The 20,690-nt window shown below is 38.3% G+C and overlaps 1 protein-coding gene across 3 annotated transcripts in view; it reads left to right on the forward strand.

Annotated features, from left to right (window-relative positions):
• Positions 1–15,406, forward strand: part of CLK4 (CDC like kinase 4) — a 29,443-nt gene extending 14,037 nt beyond the window's left edge. For 2 of the 3 annotated variants that reach the window (XM_042933031.1, XM_042933027.1), the window contains exons 4-13: positions 675–765; positions 1,160–1,226; positions 5,799–5,915; positions 6,005–6,171; positions 6,372–6,466; positions 6,721–6,850; positions 10,092–10,174; positions 13,802–13,881; positions 14,551–14,641; positions 14,735–15,406. In XM_042933031.1, the coding sequence (XP_042788965.1) occupies positions 675–765; positions 1,160–1,226; positions 5,799–5,915; positions 6,005–6,171; positions 6,372–6,466; positions 6,721–6,850; positions 10,092–10,174; positions 13,802–13,881; positions 14,551–14,641; positions 14,735–14,875 (1,062 nt within the window). In that variant the 3' untranslated portion in view covers positions 14,876–15,406. The remainder of the gene's footprint in view (positions 1–674; positions 766–1,159; positions 1,227–5,798; positions 5,916–6,004; positions 6,172–6,371; positions 6,467–6,720; positions 6,851–10,091; positions 10,175–13,801; positions 13,882–14,550; positions 14,642–14,734) is intronic. The other variant, XM_042933040.1, reaches the window with a different exon arrangement.
• Positions 15,407–20,690: the final 5,284 nt, after the last annotated feature.

A 20,690-nucleotide genomic window follows, 5' to 3' on the forward strand; every position in this document is an offset into this window, starting at 1 on the left:
ATAGCATAGTCCCAGAGCACAGTGCATCATTGTCTGCAGCTAGTTGCACTGAAATTCTGAAATGGGTGCTGAATGGAAAGTACGTTATCCAAAAAGTTTGACTTTTTTTACACTCAGACATCTTCACCTGTTTAATCAGTAAACTTTGAATAAATTGTTTCCTTCCCCAAGTTTTGATTAGAGTGAACATGGAAATTAACTAGCTTTTATTTCCCCCTTTAATTATGTGTATTTTAAAATATTGCTAAATAGTTTCAACTAATTTTGACATTTTAAAACCTTCCCCCCCCCCCAACAAACTAGACATCTCAATTCACAGCATATGCTATTTTATATCAAGAGATAAGTAGATCATGACATTGCATTCTTTAAATTTCAGACTTCAATTAAATCAGTATTTTAAAGAGACAATTGTGTTGTTTTTTTTCTATTGCCACTTTAAGTATCTTATCTGAAAATCTGTTCCTTGCCATGTTTTTCTTCTGTAACATAAACTGTGCCCTGTGAATTTCTGGGGACTGAATTTGAAATTGCTCCTGCCAACTGTTCGTGGCCTGGTGCTTATCTGAATGCCTGAATATCTCCCCGCTGAATGAATTGCGTATTCTGCCCTGAATTCACTCTGATATATTGATTGGCTGGACGATCTTGGTGCTGCCCACTTGCCGTTCCAGAAGAGCCACCGAAGGAAAAGATCCAGGAGTATAGAGGATGATGAGGAGGGTCACCTGATCTGTCAAAGTGGAGACGTTCTAAGAGCAAGATGTATAGAATATTTTTCAACACTTTTTTAACTTTGCAGACAGAATAATCTTTTTAAGAATAGTTGTCAGCGGGGGGCTAAAGAACTCTTCATTGCTTTTTTGTTTTGTTTTTTGTGGGTTTGTTTGTTCTTTTGTATTTCTTCTTTTCTATAGAATTTAAATATTTCTACTCTAAAGTTCCAAAATAATCAGTGGAATTTGAGCTTAGAGCAAGAAAGATAGCTCTATCTAATTGTTTTTGTAGCAGCTGAAAATAAAATAATTTGAGTGCTGAAACCTTAGTTATGCTTTAATAGACATCATTTGAAAATATTCCACACTTAAGTATTCATTGTTTGAATAACTAGATAATTTATACTCAAATACTTACTCCTTTTTCTCCTCCCTTACTTTAGATGAAATCGTGGACACTTTGGGTGAAGGGGCCTTTGGCAAAGTTGTAGAGTGCATTGATCATGGCATGTAAGTTTGTTTTTTCCTTTTTTGAACATTCTGATATTTTGGGTAGGGAAGGATCTATGATTTAAATGAAATGGCATTTTTAAGAGGTGGCCACTTGTTTTCCTGGGTGGTATAAATACCCAAAATTTCTTGAACTGTGTCTGGTTATTTATCATGGGTGTGGGTTTTGGTCAAGAATGCAGACGAATTTCAGGGTTCCTGGCTGGGTCTGTTGGTGGAGCACGCGACTCTTGATTTCAGGGTTGTGAGTTTGAGCCCCATATTGGGTGTAGAGATCGCTTAAAAAAAAAAAAAAATCTTAAAAAAAAAAACAAAAAAAAATTGACAAATTCTATCAGATGGGGTGTTTGTTGAAATTAAAGTGAATCTTCGAGTAAAGGCATTTCCCAGAACTTAGGCCTTGGCCCTTATGTGAGATTTAGAGTGCTTTGCTTTAGTTTTGAGTAGCAGAGACAATAAAGTTTGTCTAATCTTGGTCAAAAACATTTATTCCCGATCTGAAAATTGCACATGGAAGAAATGGCCTAGTAAAAAGCAATCTGCTCTGTAGTGTAGCTAAGGGAGTAGAAGGGAGCATCTTGCATTTAAAAGGTTTAAGAACATTCTATCTAGCTTTATTTTGGAACAATCCATAATTATCTTTGGAGAAAAAGTAGTCTGCTATAAAGTACTAGCTATTACCTAAAGAATGTTATTTTATCATTTTTTTCATTTGTGCTGTGTGTATCATGCCGATTTTGTACACTGTTTCTTCAGCCTTCATGAAATAAAAGTATCTATGGCAACAAAATAAAACAAAAATCTTCATTCCCAAAGGATAATATTTGCATGTTAGAGTTAGCATCTTAAACTACGAAGGAATTCTGTTACTTTAAAGCCTGCAGAAAAAAGTCCAAATTCTTTAATGACTTACTAAAAGCCCTTTGTGTTTTGACCCTGTGTCTCACATTAACATTTTCCTCCAGAACCTCTGTTCTGTAGTTTGCAGACTTTTTAGTAAGTAAACCTGTTTTTTGTTTTTTTTTTGTTTTTTTTTTTATTTATTTTTGGGACAGAGAGAGACAGAGCATGAACGGGGGAGGGGCAGAGAGAGAGGGAGACACAGAATTGGAAACAGGCTCCAGGCTCCGAGCCATCAGCCCAGAGCCCGACGCGGGGCTCGAACTCACGGACTGCGAGATCGTGACCTGGCTGAAGTCGGATGCTTAACCGACTGCGCCAACCAGGCGCCCCAGTAAACCTGTTTTAAAACACAGTTCATTTCAACTGCACATTTCTAATGTTTGTTTATTTTTGAGACAATGCAAGTGTCAGAGTGCAAGCAGTGGAGGGGCAGACAGAGGTAGACACAGAATCTGAAGCGGGCTCTAGTCTCTGAGCTGTCAGTCCAGAGCCCGACGCGGGGCTTGGACTCAGGAACCATGAGATCATGACCTGAGCCGAAGTCAGACGCTTACCTGACTGAGCCACTCAGGCGCCCCTCAACTGCACATTTCTTTTTTCTTTTTTTTTTTTTTTAATTTTTTTTTTTTTTTTTTAATGTTTATTTATTTTTGAGAGAGACAGAGACAGAATGCGAGTGGGTTAGGGGCAGAGAGAGAGGGAGACACTGAAGCAGAAGCAGGCTCCAGGCTCTGTCAGCACAGAGCCCAACGTGGGGCTCCAACTCATGAGCTGTGAGATCATGACCTGAGCCAAAGTCGGACGCTCAACCAACTGAGCCACCCAGGGGCCCCTCAACTGCACATTTCTAAATTGACATTTAAAATTTTTCATCCTAAAATGGTTGGGGACAGGGTGGGAGGGAGGGAGGGTGGGTGATTGGTATTGAGGAGGGCACCTTTTGGGATGAGCACTGGGTGTTGTATGGAAACCAATTTGACAATAAACTTCATATATTGAAAAAAAAAATTAAAAAAAAATAAAATGGTTGGGGACAGATATAATTTCCAGCTTATTTAAACATTAATATATTATTTAAAAACTGTTCTTAAGTATATTTGAGAATCTAAATATTATAGCAATTTGATAGCTACCTTTATTCATGAACCAACTCTTGAATGCTTAAACATGTTTTATTCTTGAACATATTTTCATTCCATTTTCCATAAAGTATATTATCCTAAAGTTCATTATCACACTGTCTTTTCAATAAAAATGTGAATGTGAAGTCATATTTTTTTTAACGTTTATTTATTTTGAGGAGAGCGCAAGCACATGCACAGGGGAGGGGCAGGGAGAGAATCCCAAGCAGGTTCTGTGCTGTCCGCACAGAGCCCAATGCAGGTTTTAATCCCACAAACTGTGAGATCGTGACCTGAGCCGAAACCAAGAGTCAGATGCTTAACCAACAAACCCAGGAGCCCTGTGAAGTGAACTTTTGAAATATTTTCAGACTCCTAGAATTTTCTGGAATAGCTGAAAAAATTCCCATATATCCTTCACGCAGATTCCTCATGTTAACATTTTACAGTATTTTCTTTATAATTTGCTGTATACATACATGTGTTATATTTTCACATTTTGCCAGCTGATCTATAGATCTTACTCAGACTTTACCAGTTGCCCTATTAATGCTGTCTTAAAACTTGAGATTCCAAGAGAGTACTTGAGATATTCCAGTAAACAGTATTCAGTTGATCAAGTATAAATCTATTGCAAATTTTGATGGTTACTGGAACTAAATATAAAATTTAATTGGAAATGTGTCTTTTATTGGGTTGGTTGGGACTTCAAAAAAGTACATGTATTCATAAACATCTTAAATGCTTTAGCATTAAATGTGTTTCTTTCTTTTTTTTTTTTTTTGAGATATAGTTGTTTGTAATGTAACATTGTGTAAGTTTAAGGTATACAGCTGTTCATTGCAGTCAATTACTGTAGTGGTGTTAGCTAACACCTTTATTTTCTTTTCTAGAGCCGTAAGCACCAAGAAATCTTGGTCATATAATAAGACTTAGAAGGGAGTTTTGTCACAGTGGTTTCATAGCAACCTTGAGATATATGCCAAATGTCCTAGGGAGATTATCATCAAAATAAGTTTTAATGATTTATTAGCCCACAACTTCGTTGGGGCTTTGGTGAAAGCAGTAAATTGGAAACCACCAGACTTAGAGAAAGGCTTGCTATCTAGCCACTAGAAATGTTTGTTTGTCCCAAAGATTTTTTTTTTTTTTTTTACATTCTAGGTTATATATCTTTTTTTTTTTTTTTTTTTTTTTTTTTTTTTTCTAGGTTATATATCTTAATAATGAGGGATCTATACATCAAATGGAAGGGCCATAGTTTAAAAAAAAATAAAAAAAGAGGCTTGAATGCTGGTTCATCTTCAGGAAGATCAGACTTAGAAAAGAGGATAGGGGCACCTGGGTGGCTCAGTCAGTTAAGCGTCAGACTTCAGCTCAGGTCGTGATCTCACTGGTGGTGAGTTTGAACCCTGCTTCAGGCTCTGTGCTGACAGCTTGGGGGCTGGAACCTGCTTCAGATTCTGTGTCTCCCTCTCTCTGCCCCTCCCCTGCTCATACTCTGTCTCTCTCTATTCCTTCTCTCTCTCAAAAATGAGTAAACATTAAAAAATTCAAGAAAAGAGGATAAAAGGAATTTGAGAATTTAGAAATCCATTTTCTCAAAATCATTTGTGGCTTGATACTTTTTAGGAAGTATTATAGGTAACCAATCTAGAGCTTATGCTCTAGTTATTTCTACCTACTTGTATCAGTGAATGTGCTAGTAAGCATTTTCTCAACTTCATGACTTATAATGAACGTGTTCCTTTTCCTCCCACATTTTATAGACTGCTGGCTGTCTTTCAGGGCTCAGTTGTGTGTCACCTCTTCTTTGAATAAGTTAGAGCTTCCCCTCTCTAATTTTTTGGCTCTCCTACCTCTTTGTATAAGCTCATACCAAGCATTTGCAACACTGTCAGTTGTTCATGTGTTTCTTTTCTGTTAGGCTGTGAGGTACATAGTGACGACCCTCGTCTTGACTAACCCCTGTGCTCTACACACCTGGCACAGGGCAGGTCTGTCTAGGTGATTGAGCAAATGCTTTCAGCAGTAGCATATTCTGTTTGAGGATTTATTTTTATCTTAATTATTTTTTTAGTGTTTATTTTTGAGAGAGAGCGCCAGAGCCAGAGTGTGGACAGGGGAGGGGCAGAGAGAGAGGGAGACGCAGAATTTGAAGCAGGCACTAGGCTCTGAGCTGTCAGCACAGAGCCTGATGCTGGGCTCAGACCTCGAACCATGAGATCATGACCTGAGCTGAAGTCTGACGTTTATTAACTGAGTCACCCAGGCGCCCTTTTTTTTTTTTTTTTCTTTTGGTATAAAATCTAGATAAAATTCTGGAAACAAACATTAAAATTTGTATTAAGGGAATTACCGCTCCATAGAAAGTGTGTTTTGCCAGACTGTTTTGAAAAAAATGTTATATGGAATCTGGTATAAAATGCCCTGAAAGATTAGTTTAGAAAAATAGCATAGAGTAATTAATACTCAGTAAGATGATGCTTTAGGGACACGTGTTTTCATTCTGCTCCTCTACCGTTTTCATCTTAATTTTGTCTTTAAGGGATGGCATACATGTAGCAGTGAAAATTGTAAAAAATGTAGGTCGATACCGTGAAGCAGCTCGTTCAGAAATCCAAGTATTGGAGCATTTAAATAGTACCGATCCCAATAGCGTCTTGTAAGTATAAACTTGAATTGTGATCCATCATCTTGCCTAAAATAATCAGAATTCTCTGAACTGACTCATTTTTATTTGCTCTGTTTTAGCCGATGTGTCCAGATGCTAGAGTGGTTTGATCATCATGGTCATGTTTGTATTGTGTTTGAACTGCTGGGACTTAGTACCTATGATTTCATTAAAGAAAATAGCTTTCTGCCATTTCAAATTGACCACATCAGGCAGATGGCATATCAGATCTGCCAGTCAATAAATTGTAAGTATACTTGATAAATTTTTAAACACCAGAAAATTAAAAGATTTTATTATACAAGCCACATGTCAAAACATTGTCACTAAAAATACACGTTACAGGTAAAGATGAAATCCCTATATCCACTACTGATCCTTCTTATCCCCCCCAATACAGATGAAATACGTAGGTGAAACTAATGATTTCTTTTTGTTTTCTTGTAGTTTTGCATCATAATAAATTAACCCATACAGATTTGAAGCCTGAAAATATTTTATTTGTGAAGTCTGACTATGTAGTCAAATATAATTCTAAAATGGTAAGTTAAAGACTTGTTTTAATTTTGGTGGTGGTTTTTAAAATTAATTTAGCTTGGTGACCCTTCGATGAGTAATTTTGACTTCTAAGACTGGTTATAGCCTGATTTTTAACCTAAAAGGATCATCCTTCTTTACCTTTCGCCTGGAGTTATGTTGAGAATCAAAAAGATAACTCATATGCAAGCCTTTTGAAATATGTAACGTTTTTTATGTCTTTACTGATCTTCATGTTGACTCAACTCTGTTTCTCTAGAAACGTGATGAACGCACACTGAAAAACACAGATATCAAAGTTGTTGACTTTGGAAGTGCAACATACGATGATGAACATCATAGTACTTTGGTATCTACACGGCATTACAGAGCTCCAGAGGTCATTTTGGGTCAGTAGACACTACTCTTCCTGATACTGTAATTAAAGATGAGGGTTTTTTTTTCTCCATGCCTTTTACTTAGGGGATGGGTGTGATTTTTCTTAGTGTACAGAAAATAGTAACTATCTTAAGAAAAATTGGACATTGCTATAAATATTCTTCCTGAGTGGGAAAAATGGGATACCATTTGTAAAGATATTCCAGGTGGTTATTTTTTAAACATGCTAATCTTACAAGGTCCTGAAAGGGCAAGTTCTTTTGGCTAAGTACGTCACAGCAATGTGATTTTTGAAGTGATATGGGTACCTATTTTCATGTCACAAAAGCATGGTACTATAGAAATGCTAAAGGTCTGGTTGGCAGATATCTGAGTAAAGGGCCAGGCGGAGGTCAAGAAGAAAGAGGGGGCTAGTCTAAGAGGAGAGCTTCTTTGATAATCATTGACACCAGAAAGGTTAAAGAAGAAAGTGACTTAAGGTGCAGAGTTTGGAAGTAAGAGGGAACTCAGGGAGTGTGTATCTTATGTCTCAAGATGTCAGAGACTAGGTCTTGTTTATGGAGTGGAGGAGAAGAGGTTGGGGGCTTGGAGACAGTGGGAGAAGTTTAGATCAGATGCTCTTGAGAGATACATGGAATAAGCTTATTAGCCAAAAGTAAGGTCCAACTGAGTTTGTTAGTAGAAATTTTACAGTCAGTTTCCAGTTTTCACATGTACTGGTAGGAGTTGGTAATTCAGAATAAGAGTAGGAAAGCACACTAACAGTTTTTACCCATGGTGGAGGATTGGTAAAGGCGTAAGGAAATTGAGATTAGGCAGTGCTTGTCAGTAGTACTTTCCATGTGATGGAAACCTTCTATATCTGCATTGTCCAGTATGGTAGCCATTGGGCACATGTGGGCTTCTCTGTACTTGCAGTGTGGCCACTGTGATTGAGGAACTGAATTCTAAATTTTATGTTAATTTAAATGTTAGATGTAAAACAGCCTCATGTGGCCAGTGACTACAAAGTTAGCAAAAATTTCGAGCTTGTCTTTGAAATGAATGATCATACCATTTCTGCTTCATATGGTCTGAAAGGAGCTGTTGTGTTGCAGTAGTTTAGGAAAGGAGTGTGGGAAAAGTTTGTGGACAGAGAGGCATTTTCAGAGCCTAAAAAGACATAACTTTGTGTGTTGTCAGTTTTAAGAGGTGGATTCCCCCCACATTTTAACATGGGGAGCACAACACAAAATAATTGGCGTTTTTGCTTTGTTATTGGTGCATAAAATAGTCATACATCTTACTGACCTCCTAGATTGGATAAGATATAGTATTCTTAGTAGTGACAATAACACAGTTCCAAGTATGGCCAGGCTAGATAGATCGATCATATAAATTCAAAATTGGGGTTATTGGTTTTGAGGAATAGAGGTTGGGAAAGGTCCTTTGTGTTTTTGTGGAGTGTTAATCCTGAGGATTAAGGCAGAATTAGGTTGGAGAGGAAGATGTAGTCATGCAGTTGGTCTCACGTGTCTGGTATTGTAGTAAAGACATGAAGTTGGGAGAGGTTGGTAGAATTGAACGATGGGGCATTCCAAAGAGTATGAGGACCAACTTCTCAGAACAAGATGATTTAGAATGGTGTGTGGCAGAGGGTTACAGTCACCTACGAAGAAGCTGGATAAGAATGGCTGGAGAAGATAGATGTTCATTTTAGGTTCAAGATCTATCAATTGCAGATTTTTTTTATGTGTCACTGTAGGTGGACTCCTGCTCAGTTACCCATTTTTTCAAATGATAGGCACAGGCACTGTGAGGGTTAACTAAAATGACTTAAAAAAAAAAAGTGAATAAATAAAAACCAAAATCATAGTCAAGGTTTTTGAACATTTTATTTATTCCTTTTTCTTTAAATTCGTTTATGTTACTGAAAGTAATTAAAATGTCCTTTAAAGTAGGTTTTATTGGGACACTTAGGTGACTGGCTCAGTCAATTAAGCATCTCAACTCTTGATTTCAGCTCAGGTCATGATCTCACAGTTCAAGGGATCCAGCCCCAAGTCAGGCTCCATGCTGACAGCACAGAGGCTGCTTGGGACTCTATCTCCCTTTCTCTGCCCCGCATGTGCATATGTGTGTGCATCTCTGTCCCTCAGAGTAAATCAACTTAAAAAATGATAAAGTAGGTTTTATTTATACACTATTGTTTTACTAAGTACTTGATCTTTAAAATTTTGAAACATCTGTATGATTTACTCTTCTCCTTTCCAGTTAAGTACCTTAAGACTAGGTATTTTATTTTTTCCTGAATAGTATTGCCATTGAGAATTGTGAAGGTGAAGGTATATATAATCATGTACAGACAGCCTGAAAAGTACATATATAAGTAGATCTCTCTCTGTGAACTTTAAATAGCTCTATAATTCTTATAACATAACTGCTTATAATACCCATTTATAATCCTTAGTTTATCTAAAACCATGGTTTTTTGTTTTTTTTGAGAGAGTGGGAACAGGAGAGGGGCAGAGGGAATCTTCAGCAGACTCCATGCCTAGCGTGGAGCCCAAGGGAAGGGCATGAAATCATAATCCTTTTTTTTTTTTTTTTAAGTTTGTGAGAGAGAGCAGAGTGCATGAGTGGGGGAGGGGCTGAGAGAGAGGGAGACAGAATCCCAAGCAGGCTCCATGCTGTCAGTGTAGAGCCCACTGTGGGGCTTAATCTCATGAAGCAAACCCTGAGATCATGACCTGAGCCAAAATCAGGAGTTGACGCTTGACCCACTCAACCACCCAGGCACCACCACCCCCTCCCCCAGTTCTTGTTTTTTTAATGCAAGAAGTAAACTCAGGCATTAAGTTGGTAAGTTGAGAAGTGGTTAGTAATTACATTCTGAGCTTGTCAACCTGTATTTGCTATAATAAAATGTAAAATTTCCTAGAACAATCATGAACTGCGAGTAACAATGCTCCCCATTGCACACAGATCAGAGAATATGGAGTATTTGCACAAATTGATAGTTATACTTGGAAAATATTTGCTAATCTCTCTCTTACTTTACATAAAATGCCCCCTCCCCCACAATAAACACTAATTTGATGTAAAGATATGGAGAATTGTGAGAGCATACCGAGTAACATTTTACGTGAAACTAAAATATAACCCTGGAGTTTACCATCTTATTTATTGTAAAGAGAGCATGCATAGAGGGAAGGGATATGGTACATTGGCAGTTAAAAATTGTTGCGTATAGAAGTGTTTTTGTTTTTACAGCTTTGGGTTGGTCTCAACCTTGTGATGTGTGGAGCATAGGGTGCATTCTTATTGAATATTACCTTGGTTTCACAGTCTTCCAGGTATGTATTTAGTAAATGCCATTCCATAATTAATTTTCAGTGTTAAGAGCATGTTAAAATTTTGGCCTGCGTTTTGAAAAGTTGCTGTAGTGTTAATATTAAAACTTACATAAAATGGGGAGGCTGGGTGGCTCAGTTTGTTGAGCACCTCTTGATTTCAGCTCAGGTCTTGATCTCAGGGTTGTGGGATTGAGCCCCGTGTTGGGCTCTGCGCTGTGTGTTGAACCTGCTTGGGATTCTCCCTCTCTTTCTCTTTCCCTCTGCCCCTGTCCTCCACTCACGTGCTCTGTCTCTCTCAAATAAAAAAACTCCCCAGAAAACCCTTACATGTGCAGAATGGTCATCCTCTAAAACCATAGTTGGATGAAATACTGCTCTTGGTGAGTGTTCATAATTCTGTTTTGCATGTGATTGGAGTTTTTCTCACATGGTTCATATTGTCTTGTGTTCTCATTTTTTTATTGAGCTGCATAAATTTGTATTAGCATTACTGTGGCCAGTGATAATTCAGTTCTGGTTGTGCTGACCACCACGGCCATGAGCAAGTCACTCCGCTTTATAAAATAATTCAGGGACAAGAAGTCATATTTTATTGTGACATCCTAGGCACATTTTAAGGCACTATGTTTAAAGTTGGAAAGACAACATCTCTGTCCTCCAGGTAGTCATATAAAAGATAAATGTGGGAAAGCTTACAGTGTAATGTGTTATTTGCTATAATGGAACAATGTAGAAAGTGTAGTGGGAACCCAGGAAAGATGGAGGGTTAAATTTCTTCAGAGAAGGCGTCACCGAGAAAGTAGGGAGTTTAAGCCAGTTGCCAGAAGGATGATTAGAGGTTTGTCAGAAAACTGGAGAGAGTGGTGGCCAGCTCAGGAAGATCTTGTACCCATAAGTGTGTAGATACACAAAAGAGCATTCTCTAGTCAGGGAACAGTAGTTGGTGCTGTCAGACTGTCTTGCATAAATGGGGAAGTGAGGTCAGGCAAGGACTGAGTCATCATGGACTTGTTTGGATAGAAAGGTACTTGTTTCCTAGAAGTTCATGGTTTCCAGAATGTAGACTAATCCAAAGTGAAAATGATTTTGTAAGTTTGTCATTCTGGCCTTTATTTAGAGATTATCCCTCTAGCTTCTTTGTTTTGGGTACTGAAATGTCCTTTTCATGGAATGATGATAATAGTTGTTGATAGTTAATTTTCTAAAATTAAAGTCCTGATTTGGCAAAACAAAAAGTAGGAAGCCATATTTAAGTCTCTGCTTTTTTCCCTTGTAATTCTCCTTACAATTGACATCTAACAGTCTTGGAAGATCTAGGTTGTGCACCCACTGAAGAAGGGTTCTAATGTGATCAAAGTGTTGTGATTTGTTGTGGGGGTCAAGGGTGCAGATTTGGTGGATTCTGGCTCCTGCTGTTGAGGTTGATTTGAAGTTGGGGGCCATGCAGGGTGGACAGGAAGCTATGACAAGTAAGAGTCACTTAGGTGGTGGCTATTGTAGAATGTGTGTTCACTGCCTGTGGGACCCCGTCGTCAGACTTCTCCTGTTTCTAATCCATTGATCCATAGAGACCCTATTAAAAGTACTCTGAGTTCATAGACAAGCTTGATACCTACAACCATAGTGACTACTCAGTTCTTGGAGGTGGCATCTGGTCTTGTAAGCTGAGGGTCAAGAAAAAGTTGAGTAGAGTGCGTGCATGATTTCTTCATTCTGACACACAAAATAGTTGCTTCACATAATCTGTGATTATAAATCACTCTGTGGTCATAAGTGCAGATTATTAACATTGGTTTGAGATAAAGTTTCTATTTGGAATTGCATCCTCCAAAATATTCTTCAACTAAGGAACTTCTTAAAAATGTGGAGCTAGCTCTTTGCTGCATCTACTGCAAGAATGAAGACGATTCTTGGCAGTCAGACCATCGACATTCCAGAAAATGTCAACATCACTATGAAGGGAGGCACTGTTACTGTGAACCGCTCCAGAGGAACCCAGTCATCTCCGTGTACTCTGTCTCCTGGGAAAGAAAAAGAAGAGGCTCTAGGTTGACAAAGGGTGGGGAATTAGTGCAAGCAGAGTAGCCAGTTCTTTTTTGTCCGTACAGAACATGGTCAAGGGTGTTACGCTGGGCTTCCATTAGAAGATGACGTCTGTGTATGCTCATTTCCCCATCATCGTTGTTACTCAGGAGAGTGGTTTCTCTTGTTGAAATGCAGAATTTCTTGGGTGAAAAATACATCTGCAGGATTCAGATGAGGCCAGGTGTTGCTTGTTCAGTATCTCTCAGAAGCCCAGAAAGATGAGTTCTTGAAGGAAATGATATTGAACTTGTGTCAAACTCAGCCGCTTTGATTCAGCTAGTTACAACAGTTAAAAACAAGGATATCAGAAAAGTTTGGAGTTGTATCTGAAAAAGGAACTGTTCAACAGACTTGTGGATAAGATCTAAGTTGTCCAGCTACAGAATAACAAGATGCTGGATGATTTTTCAACTTCTTTGTGATACATATTTTTAAAAATTTATTTATTTTGAGATAGCATGAGTGGGATAGGGGCAGAGAGAAAGAGAGAGAAAAAACTCCAAGCTGCACTGCACTGACAGTGCAGAGCCCAGTGCAGGGCTCGAACTCATGACGCTTAACCTGAGCCGAAGTCGGATGCTTAACCAAGCCACCCAGGCACCCCTTATTTGTGATATTTTAAAGATGCAATAAAAGCTGTATTGGTTTGGAAAATAAAAGTGTGGAGTTAATATTACTTAACTCCTGTCATGAATTAGGGCCTTAACATTTTGGAAGCAATGTGCTAGAAACAATAGGTTGATAGATTTTTAAAAGCCTCTGCTCTTCAGATTGAGGAGTTGGCGGATGATAGTCTGATGCCTGCTTTTAAAAAAGAATATGTGACACAGACCATTTGTAACCAGCCAGGTCTAAAATATTTACTGTTTGGACCTTTACAAAAGTTTGCCAACCTCTGATCTAGGAGCATACCGTTCCAGCTCTAAGTGTGCCAGTTTTCTCTCTTCCACTTGAGCCAAAACTCTTTTCCTATTATGATTGAAGATGAGTTTTGACTTAGATTCATAGCTACCTTTTCTCATTCATGAGCTATATGACCTTGGGCTAGTATCTTAACTCCTTTGAAACTCATGTTCCCACATACCGAGCTCAGGATTGTTGTGAGAATTATTACAACTGTATTTTTATTGCCCAGGAATAGTAAATGTTAACACGTGGATCTTCATTAGTGAATAAAGTCAGTTTTGGGTCAGCAGCTGATTAAATGAGGAGACCATTTTTCTGGTACTGTTCCCTAGTCATTCTTCAGTAAACAGTGCAAGAAATGAAAACAAATAAGGAAATTGTTCAGTTTCACATTAAATTATGTGTCTAATCCACTTGCTATACAGAACCTTACGTTGGATATCAGACTAGTTTTATTGGTTTATACCAGCTAATATAGCTCATTCAGTATTGTTCCATCTTTGAAGTAGAGGGTGATATAAACTATGCAGCTCTCTAATCTAGTCCTTTTGTGTCAGCGCTGTTTTCTTATATTTTCCTTTATTGTGCAAGTAGGGGAAGGGAAAGTGCTAAATTTCTTCTTCCTTTGTGTTTTAGACTCATGATAGTAAAGAGCACCTGGCAATGATGGAACGAATATTAGGACCCATACCAACACACATGATTCAGAAAACAAGGTATGCTCTAAGATGAAAGCCCTTTCTTGGGAATGGGCAGTGGCCTGTATTCAAACTACAGAAAACCCAACTTTGTTGTTACTGCTTGTTCCAGGACTTCAGATTTCAATTTTTTTTTCCTCCATAAAGTCAAATTGTTAACAAGTAATGCAGTATTTACCTTGTGATCTAATAAACAAAGCGTCTTTTTACACTCCAGTTAAACTTTGCAGAAGTGTTTCCCTAACTTGCTATAAACATAATAGAGTAGTAAAAAACAGTTTGATTTTGGAGTCCTAGCAGTTTACGTTTGTATTCCATACTATCGCTAGCTAGCTTAGCTGTGTGTCTTTGCACAGGATACTAGAGTGGTTGGCAAATAGCTTCACCCCATTCCAGACCTAGTGAAATCCACATTCACAGGAATGGATCCATAAGCTGTCACTGTTCCATGTGCGGTACGTGAACCACTGAGGTGGGGCACGAGAACCTCAGAGGGTGCAAGATTAAGGAAGATGTTTTAGAAAATATGTCTGATCTAGTATGTCATTGCTGGAATTTAAAAAAATTGTATGCGTGTGTGTGTGTCTACATAGATAGATGTTCATGCTTCCAGCTGTTCCAGTGAGGTCAGAGTAAACATGTGGTTCTTGTATTGTTTTTACTGATCCAGACTTCTTTTTCTTGTAGAAAACGCAAGTATTTTCACCATAACCAGCTAGATTGGGATGAACATAGTTCTGCTGGTAGATATGTTAGGAGACGCTGCAAACCATTAAAGGTAAAAAGAAAACAAAAAGATTATAAAGGTTAAAAAAAAAAAGTTTTTAAAAATTTTAAAATCTTTCTTCAACAAAAATATTTCTTTCCCCAGGAATTTATGCTTTCTCATGACGAAGAACATGAGAAACTGTTTGACCTGGTACGAAGAATGTTAGAATATGATCCAGTGAAAAGAATTACCTTGGATGAAGCCTTGCAGCATCCTTTCTTTGACTTATTAAAAAAGAAATGAAATGGAAATCAGTGGTCTTACTATATACTTCTCTAGAAGAGATTACTTAAGACTGTGTCAGTCAACTCTAAACATTCTAATATTTTTGTAAACATTAAATTATTTTGTACAGTTAAGTGTAAATACTGTATGTTTTATATCAATAGCATAATTACCTTGTTAAGCAAGTATGGTCTTGATAATGAATGAACTATACAAGTTAAATTTTTTTCTTTTTGAGATTAATTACCATTTTTAAAGACCTTTGGAATATTCTTTGTGTCCAGTGATAAACGTGATTGATCTTGTCTTTTGTACATGGAGGTCAACTCTTTGAAGTGATTTTTTTGAGTAAAAGGAAATCTTGACTACTTTATTCTTAATGAATATTCTTTATATACCTCAAATTCAGAACTTTTCTTAACTTTAAAGTTTTTTCTGTAATTGTTGAACAGGTAATAAGTATTATTAACTCCCAATAGGCAGGTATTGGAAACCAAAACCCATAGGAAATGTTTACTGTTGGAATTTCATTAAATTTTAAGAATTGTGTTTTGTCTCCTTGGGTGATGTCAGTGGTAAGAAGTAGAATTCATGAAAAGGCATCCAATTTGTCGATCATGACAGATTTTTTTAATAAAAGCACATACTTCATTTAAGATTAAAGTCCCAACTGGACAGTCACAACAGAAATAGGAATTCTGATGCCTCTGAGGGTTAATTTTTTTTAAAGTTTATTTTTGAGAGAGACAGTGTGAGTGGGGGAGGGGCAGAGAGAGGGAGACACAGAACCCAAAGCAGGCTCCAGGCTCTGAGCTCTCAACACAGATCCCGATGCAGGGCTCAAACTCAAAAACCGTGAGATCATGACCTGAGCTGAAGTTGGTTGCTGAACTGACTGAGCCACCCAGGTGCCCCTGAGGATTAATTTTTAATACCAAATCGTGAGGAGTCTTGAAATTTTCTAGCATCAGTTTCCGTATTAAATGAAGTAAATAACTTCACTCAGCCTATGAGAATTAAGGTTATTAAGCAATTTATATTTGTGATAACCTTTACTGGAGCAAAAGAACGATGTGATTGGAAAACACTTTGGGAAGAAACCTCTACAGAAATTTCCAGACCATAATTGGTTAACATGATAGTTTTTGTTTGCCTATAGGTGTTTTTTCTTACTGTTACCTGTTTTCACATTAGAAACTATAGGGTAGGGACACCTGAGTGGCTCAGTCTGTTAAGGTTCTAACTTTGGCTCAGGTCATGATCTCATGGTTTGAGCCCTGCCTGGGGCTTTCTGCTCTTGGCAGAGCCAGCTTTGGATCCTCTGTACCCTCTTCTTTCTGTTCCTCCCCAGTGTGTGCACTCGCGTGCATGCGCTCTCTTTCTCTTTCTCTCTCTCTCTCTCTCTCTCTCAACATTAAAGAGGAGGAGGAAACTACATAGTAAATGTTAATTTAGTAAACAAGAACTGCCAGGTAGAAATATTTTTGGTTGTAGAATCCATAATTATTTAGATACAAGGGTTTTTTTATCGAAAGTATTGTCATTTTATGTGCATTACACTAGGATTTAAGTAGTCTATATATTTTAAACATAGAACACATGGAATTTTTTCATATGACAAATCGCGAAACCAGGCTGGGTTCCCTACATTATTCACAGGCAGCATTGGCCAATATAACAAGGTTTATGTTTCTGAATTTGACTAGAAATTTAAGAAAGCTGACATTTTACCATAGAATCACTGCATGAATTATGCTTACGCTTCTGATGCAGTCCAAATATAGTAAATGTGCCCTCATAATAGTTGAACTATATTCTATGTGACAAGGTTTTTTTGTTTTCTCTCAAGTTTTTATTTAAATTCCAGTTAACATACAGTGTAATATTTGTTTCAGCTATAGAATTTTGACTCCACACTGAACAATACATAGTGCTCATCACAGTTGCAGTCCTTAGGCGAGCCTGAGTGGCTCAGTCAGTTAATGTCTAACTTTGGCTCGGGTCCCTATCTTGTAGTTCGTGAGTTCGAGCCCCGCATTGGGCTCTGTGCTGACAGCTGGGAGCCTGGAGCCTGCTTCAGATTCTGTGTCTCCCTCTCTCTGCCCCTTCCCCACTCACAAGTTCTCTCAAAAACATTTAACCAGCGCACTCCTTAATCCCCGTCACCTGTTCAACCCATCTCCCCCACTCACCTCCCCTCTGGTAATCTGTCAGTTCTCTATAGTTAAGAGTCTTGGTTTTCCTCTCTTTTTTTTACCCGCTATGTTCATTTGGTTTCTTAAAATCCACATACAGTATTTATTTTGACTTATTTCATGTAGCATGATACTCTAGCTCCATCCATGTTGCAAATGGCAAGATTTCATTCTTTTTTATGGCTGAGTAATACTCCGTGTGTGTCTGTGTGTGTACACACCTTTTGTTTTTTGAGAGAGTGCATGCATGAGCAGGGAGAAGTGAAAGGGAGAGAATCCCAGACAGGCTCCATGCTGTCAACACAGTCCGATGGGCTCGATCGCACGAACCATAAGATCATGACCTGAGTGGAAATCAAGAGTCAGACATTTAACTGAAGCACCCAAACACCCCTTACATCTTTACCTATCCATCAGTTGATGGGCTCTTTTCCATAATTTGTCTATAGATAGTGCTACTATAAACATCAGGGTGCATGTATCCCTTCGAATCAGTATTTTTGTATCTTTTGGTAGAATACCTAGTTGTGCAATTGCTAGATCATGGGGTAGTTCTATTTTTAACTTATGAGGAACCTCCATCCTGTTCTCCAGAGTGGCTGCATCAGCTTGCATTCCCACCAGCAGTGTAAGAGGACTCCTTTGTCCATATCCTCACCAGCACCTGTTTCCTGAGTTGTTAATTTTAGTCATTCTGACAGGTGTGAGGTGCTCATTGTAGTTTTGACTTGTATTTCCCTGACAGTGATATTGAGCATCTTTTCATGTGTGTCTGTTGGCCATCTGTATGTATGATGAGGATTTTTAAAGGAGCATTTGATGTAAAGAAGAGGTTTTTCCCTGACCCTAACAATGTTGCTATGGAGGTTAAGGTGTCTGCCATCCTTGATTTTCCTTTCTGTTTCTATTCTACCAGTGCTGCTATATTACCTAAGCCTCTGGCCTATTCCTTACAAGTGCTTCAATTCCCAAATCAGTGTTTGCTTTCTTCATCAGAAATTAACTTTCTCAGAGTAGCTGAACTTAAGATGTAAGAAGAAAAAAATATCCATGCTATTTTTAAGAAGTTAATGATTGCTAACCCACATTCTCTTCTCAAAACTATTTACATTCTTCACAGAGTGTTTGCTAATTCCTAGGTAAAATTTCTAGAATTTTGGAAATTAAAGTGAAATTTCACTAAAGATAGAAGAAATGTGTTAGTAGTTAAGGTGATACCTCTGGGATCATTATGTATCTATTGCCAACCTTCCCTTCTGTGAGCTCTGAGGTTCTTAGGGATTTATTTATATTTAGCCTTGTGCTTCTGAACTGATTTCCTTTCTAAGTTTGTTTATATTGAGAGCTTGAGCGCACAGAATTGGGGGAGGGGCAGAGAGAGGGACAGAGAATCCCAAGCAGGCTCCGTAGTGTCAGCACAGAGCCTGACACGGGACTTGAACTCATGAACTGTGAGATACGACCTGAGCCAAAATCAAGAGTCGGTTGCCCAACCGCCTGAGCCACCCAGGCCCCCCTGAACTCATTTTCTGAAAGCACCAGATTTTTACCTGATAGTGCCCAGAGCTTCAGCACTGATGGAAAGGTTTAGAATGGCCAATGAATATATATGGGTCATTTGCAATTAGGTGTTTTTCATAATTGATGCTTCATAGTTTACTGTTTCTAAAACAATTGAAGCTATTTGTTTTTTAAAAACTTTTAGGGGCACCTGTGTGGTATGGTCGGTTAAGCGTCTGACTCTTCATCCTGGCTTAGGTCATGACTTCACGGTTCATGAGATTGAGCCCCAAGTGGGTCTTCATGCTGACAGTGTGGAGCCTGCTTGGGATTCCCGCCCCCCCCCCCCTCACTCCCCACTCAATATAAATATCTTAAAAATTTCTTTAATTAAGGCATAATTGACATTTTAGTTTTAGGTATACAGTATATGTATATATTGCAAAGTCTAGTTAACATCCATTACCACACAGTTAAAATTTTTTCTTGTGATGAGAACTTTAAAAGAAAATTGTTTTTAACATTTTTATTTATTTTTGAGAGACAGAATGCAAGCGGGGGAGGGGCAGAGAGAGAGGGAGACACAGAATCTGAAGCAGGTTCCAGGCTCTGAGCTGTCAGCACAGAACTCAACGTGGGGCTCGAACCCACCAACTGTGAGATCATGACCTGAGCTGAAGTTGGATGCCTAAGTGACTGAACTACCCAGGTGCCCCTGTGATGAGAACTTTTAAGATCTACTCTTTTAGCAACTTTCAAATATGCAATAAGTATTATTAACCATAGTCCTCATGTTGTACACCATGTCACCATGACATAAGTAGAAGTTGTACCTTTTGACCCCTTTCACAACCATTTTGCCCACCCCCTGGCATCCCCTCTTCCTATCTTGTGACTACCATGAATCTATGAGTTTGTTTTGGGGGGATTTTCATTTGGTTTTTTAAATGCTTATTTATGTATTTTGAGAGAGCAGGCACACTAGCAGGGAAAGGGTGGAGAGAAAGAGAATCTGAAGCAGGTCCTCAGTGAGGATCCCAACTAGGAGCTTGATCCCACGACCCTCAGATCCTGACCTGAGCCAAAATCAAGAGTCAGATGCTCAACTGACTGAGCCACCCTGGAGCCCCTGGCTTTTTTGTTTTTGTTTTTTTCTTTTCATGGTGGTTTTTATTTTAGATCCCACTTATAAGGGAGATCATATAGTATTTGTTTTTCTCTATCTGGTTTCTTAGCATAATGCCTCAAGTTCCAACCGTGTTTTGTGTGCCATCTCAAAATGACATTCTTTTTCAGTGGCTGATAAAGCGTGTGCATGCGTGTATCATGTTTTCTTTATCCACTTAGGTTGTTTTCATATCTTGCCTTTTGTAAATAATGCTGCAGTGAACATGGGGGTGCATGTACCTTTTCAGTTAGTGTTTTCTTTTTCTTTGGGTGAATAGCTCAGAAGTGGAATTGCTGGGTCAGATGGTAGTTCTATTTTAATTATTTGAGGAGCCTCCATACCGTTGTCTGTAGTGGCTGTACCAACTTACGTTCTCAACAACAGTGCACGAGTATTCTCTCTTCTCCGCTTCCTCGCCAACACTTCTTTCTTGTTTTTGATAATAGTCATTCTAACAGTCGTGAGGTGATATTTGCTTTTGATTTGCATTTCCTTGATGACTAGTGATGTTGAACATCTTTTCAGGTGTCTGTTGGCCATCTGTATGTCTTCTTGGGGAAGACCTACAAGCTAAAGTTTTGTTTGGTTGGTTAATTGGTGTTGTTTCAGGTCCTGTGCCCATTTTTAAATCAGATTGTTTCTTTTCCTTTGAGTGGTAAGAATTCTTCATATATTGGATATTAACCCTCATCCACTATATGGTTTGCAAATATTTTCTCCCATTCAATAGGCTGCCTTTACATTTTGTTGGTGGTTTTTTTTTTGCTGTGTAAAAGCTTTTTCGTATGATGTAGTCCCACTTGTTTACTGGTTTTGTTACGAAAAAACCCAAAAAGTCACTGCCAAGACTGATTGTCAAGGACCACCTGTGTTTACTTCTGGGCATTTTATGGGTTCAATTCTTACATTCTAATCTAGTCCATTTTGAAAACTTGATTTTTATGAGGCGTTTTGAAAAGTGCAGCTAAAT

The sequence above is a fragment of the Panthera leo genome, chromosome A1, assembly GCF_018350215.1.
Source record: "Panthera leo isolate Ple1 chromosome A1, P.leo_Ple1_pat1.1, whole genome shotgun sequence".
NCBI lineage: Eukaryota > Metazoa > Chordata > Mammalia > Carnivora > Felidae > Panthera > Panthera leo.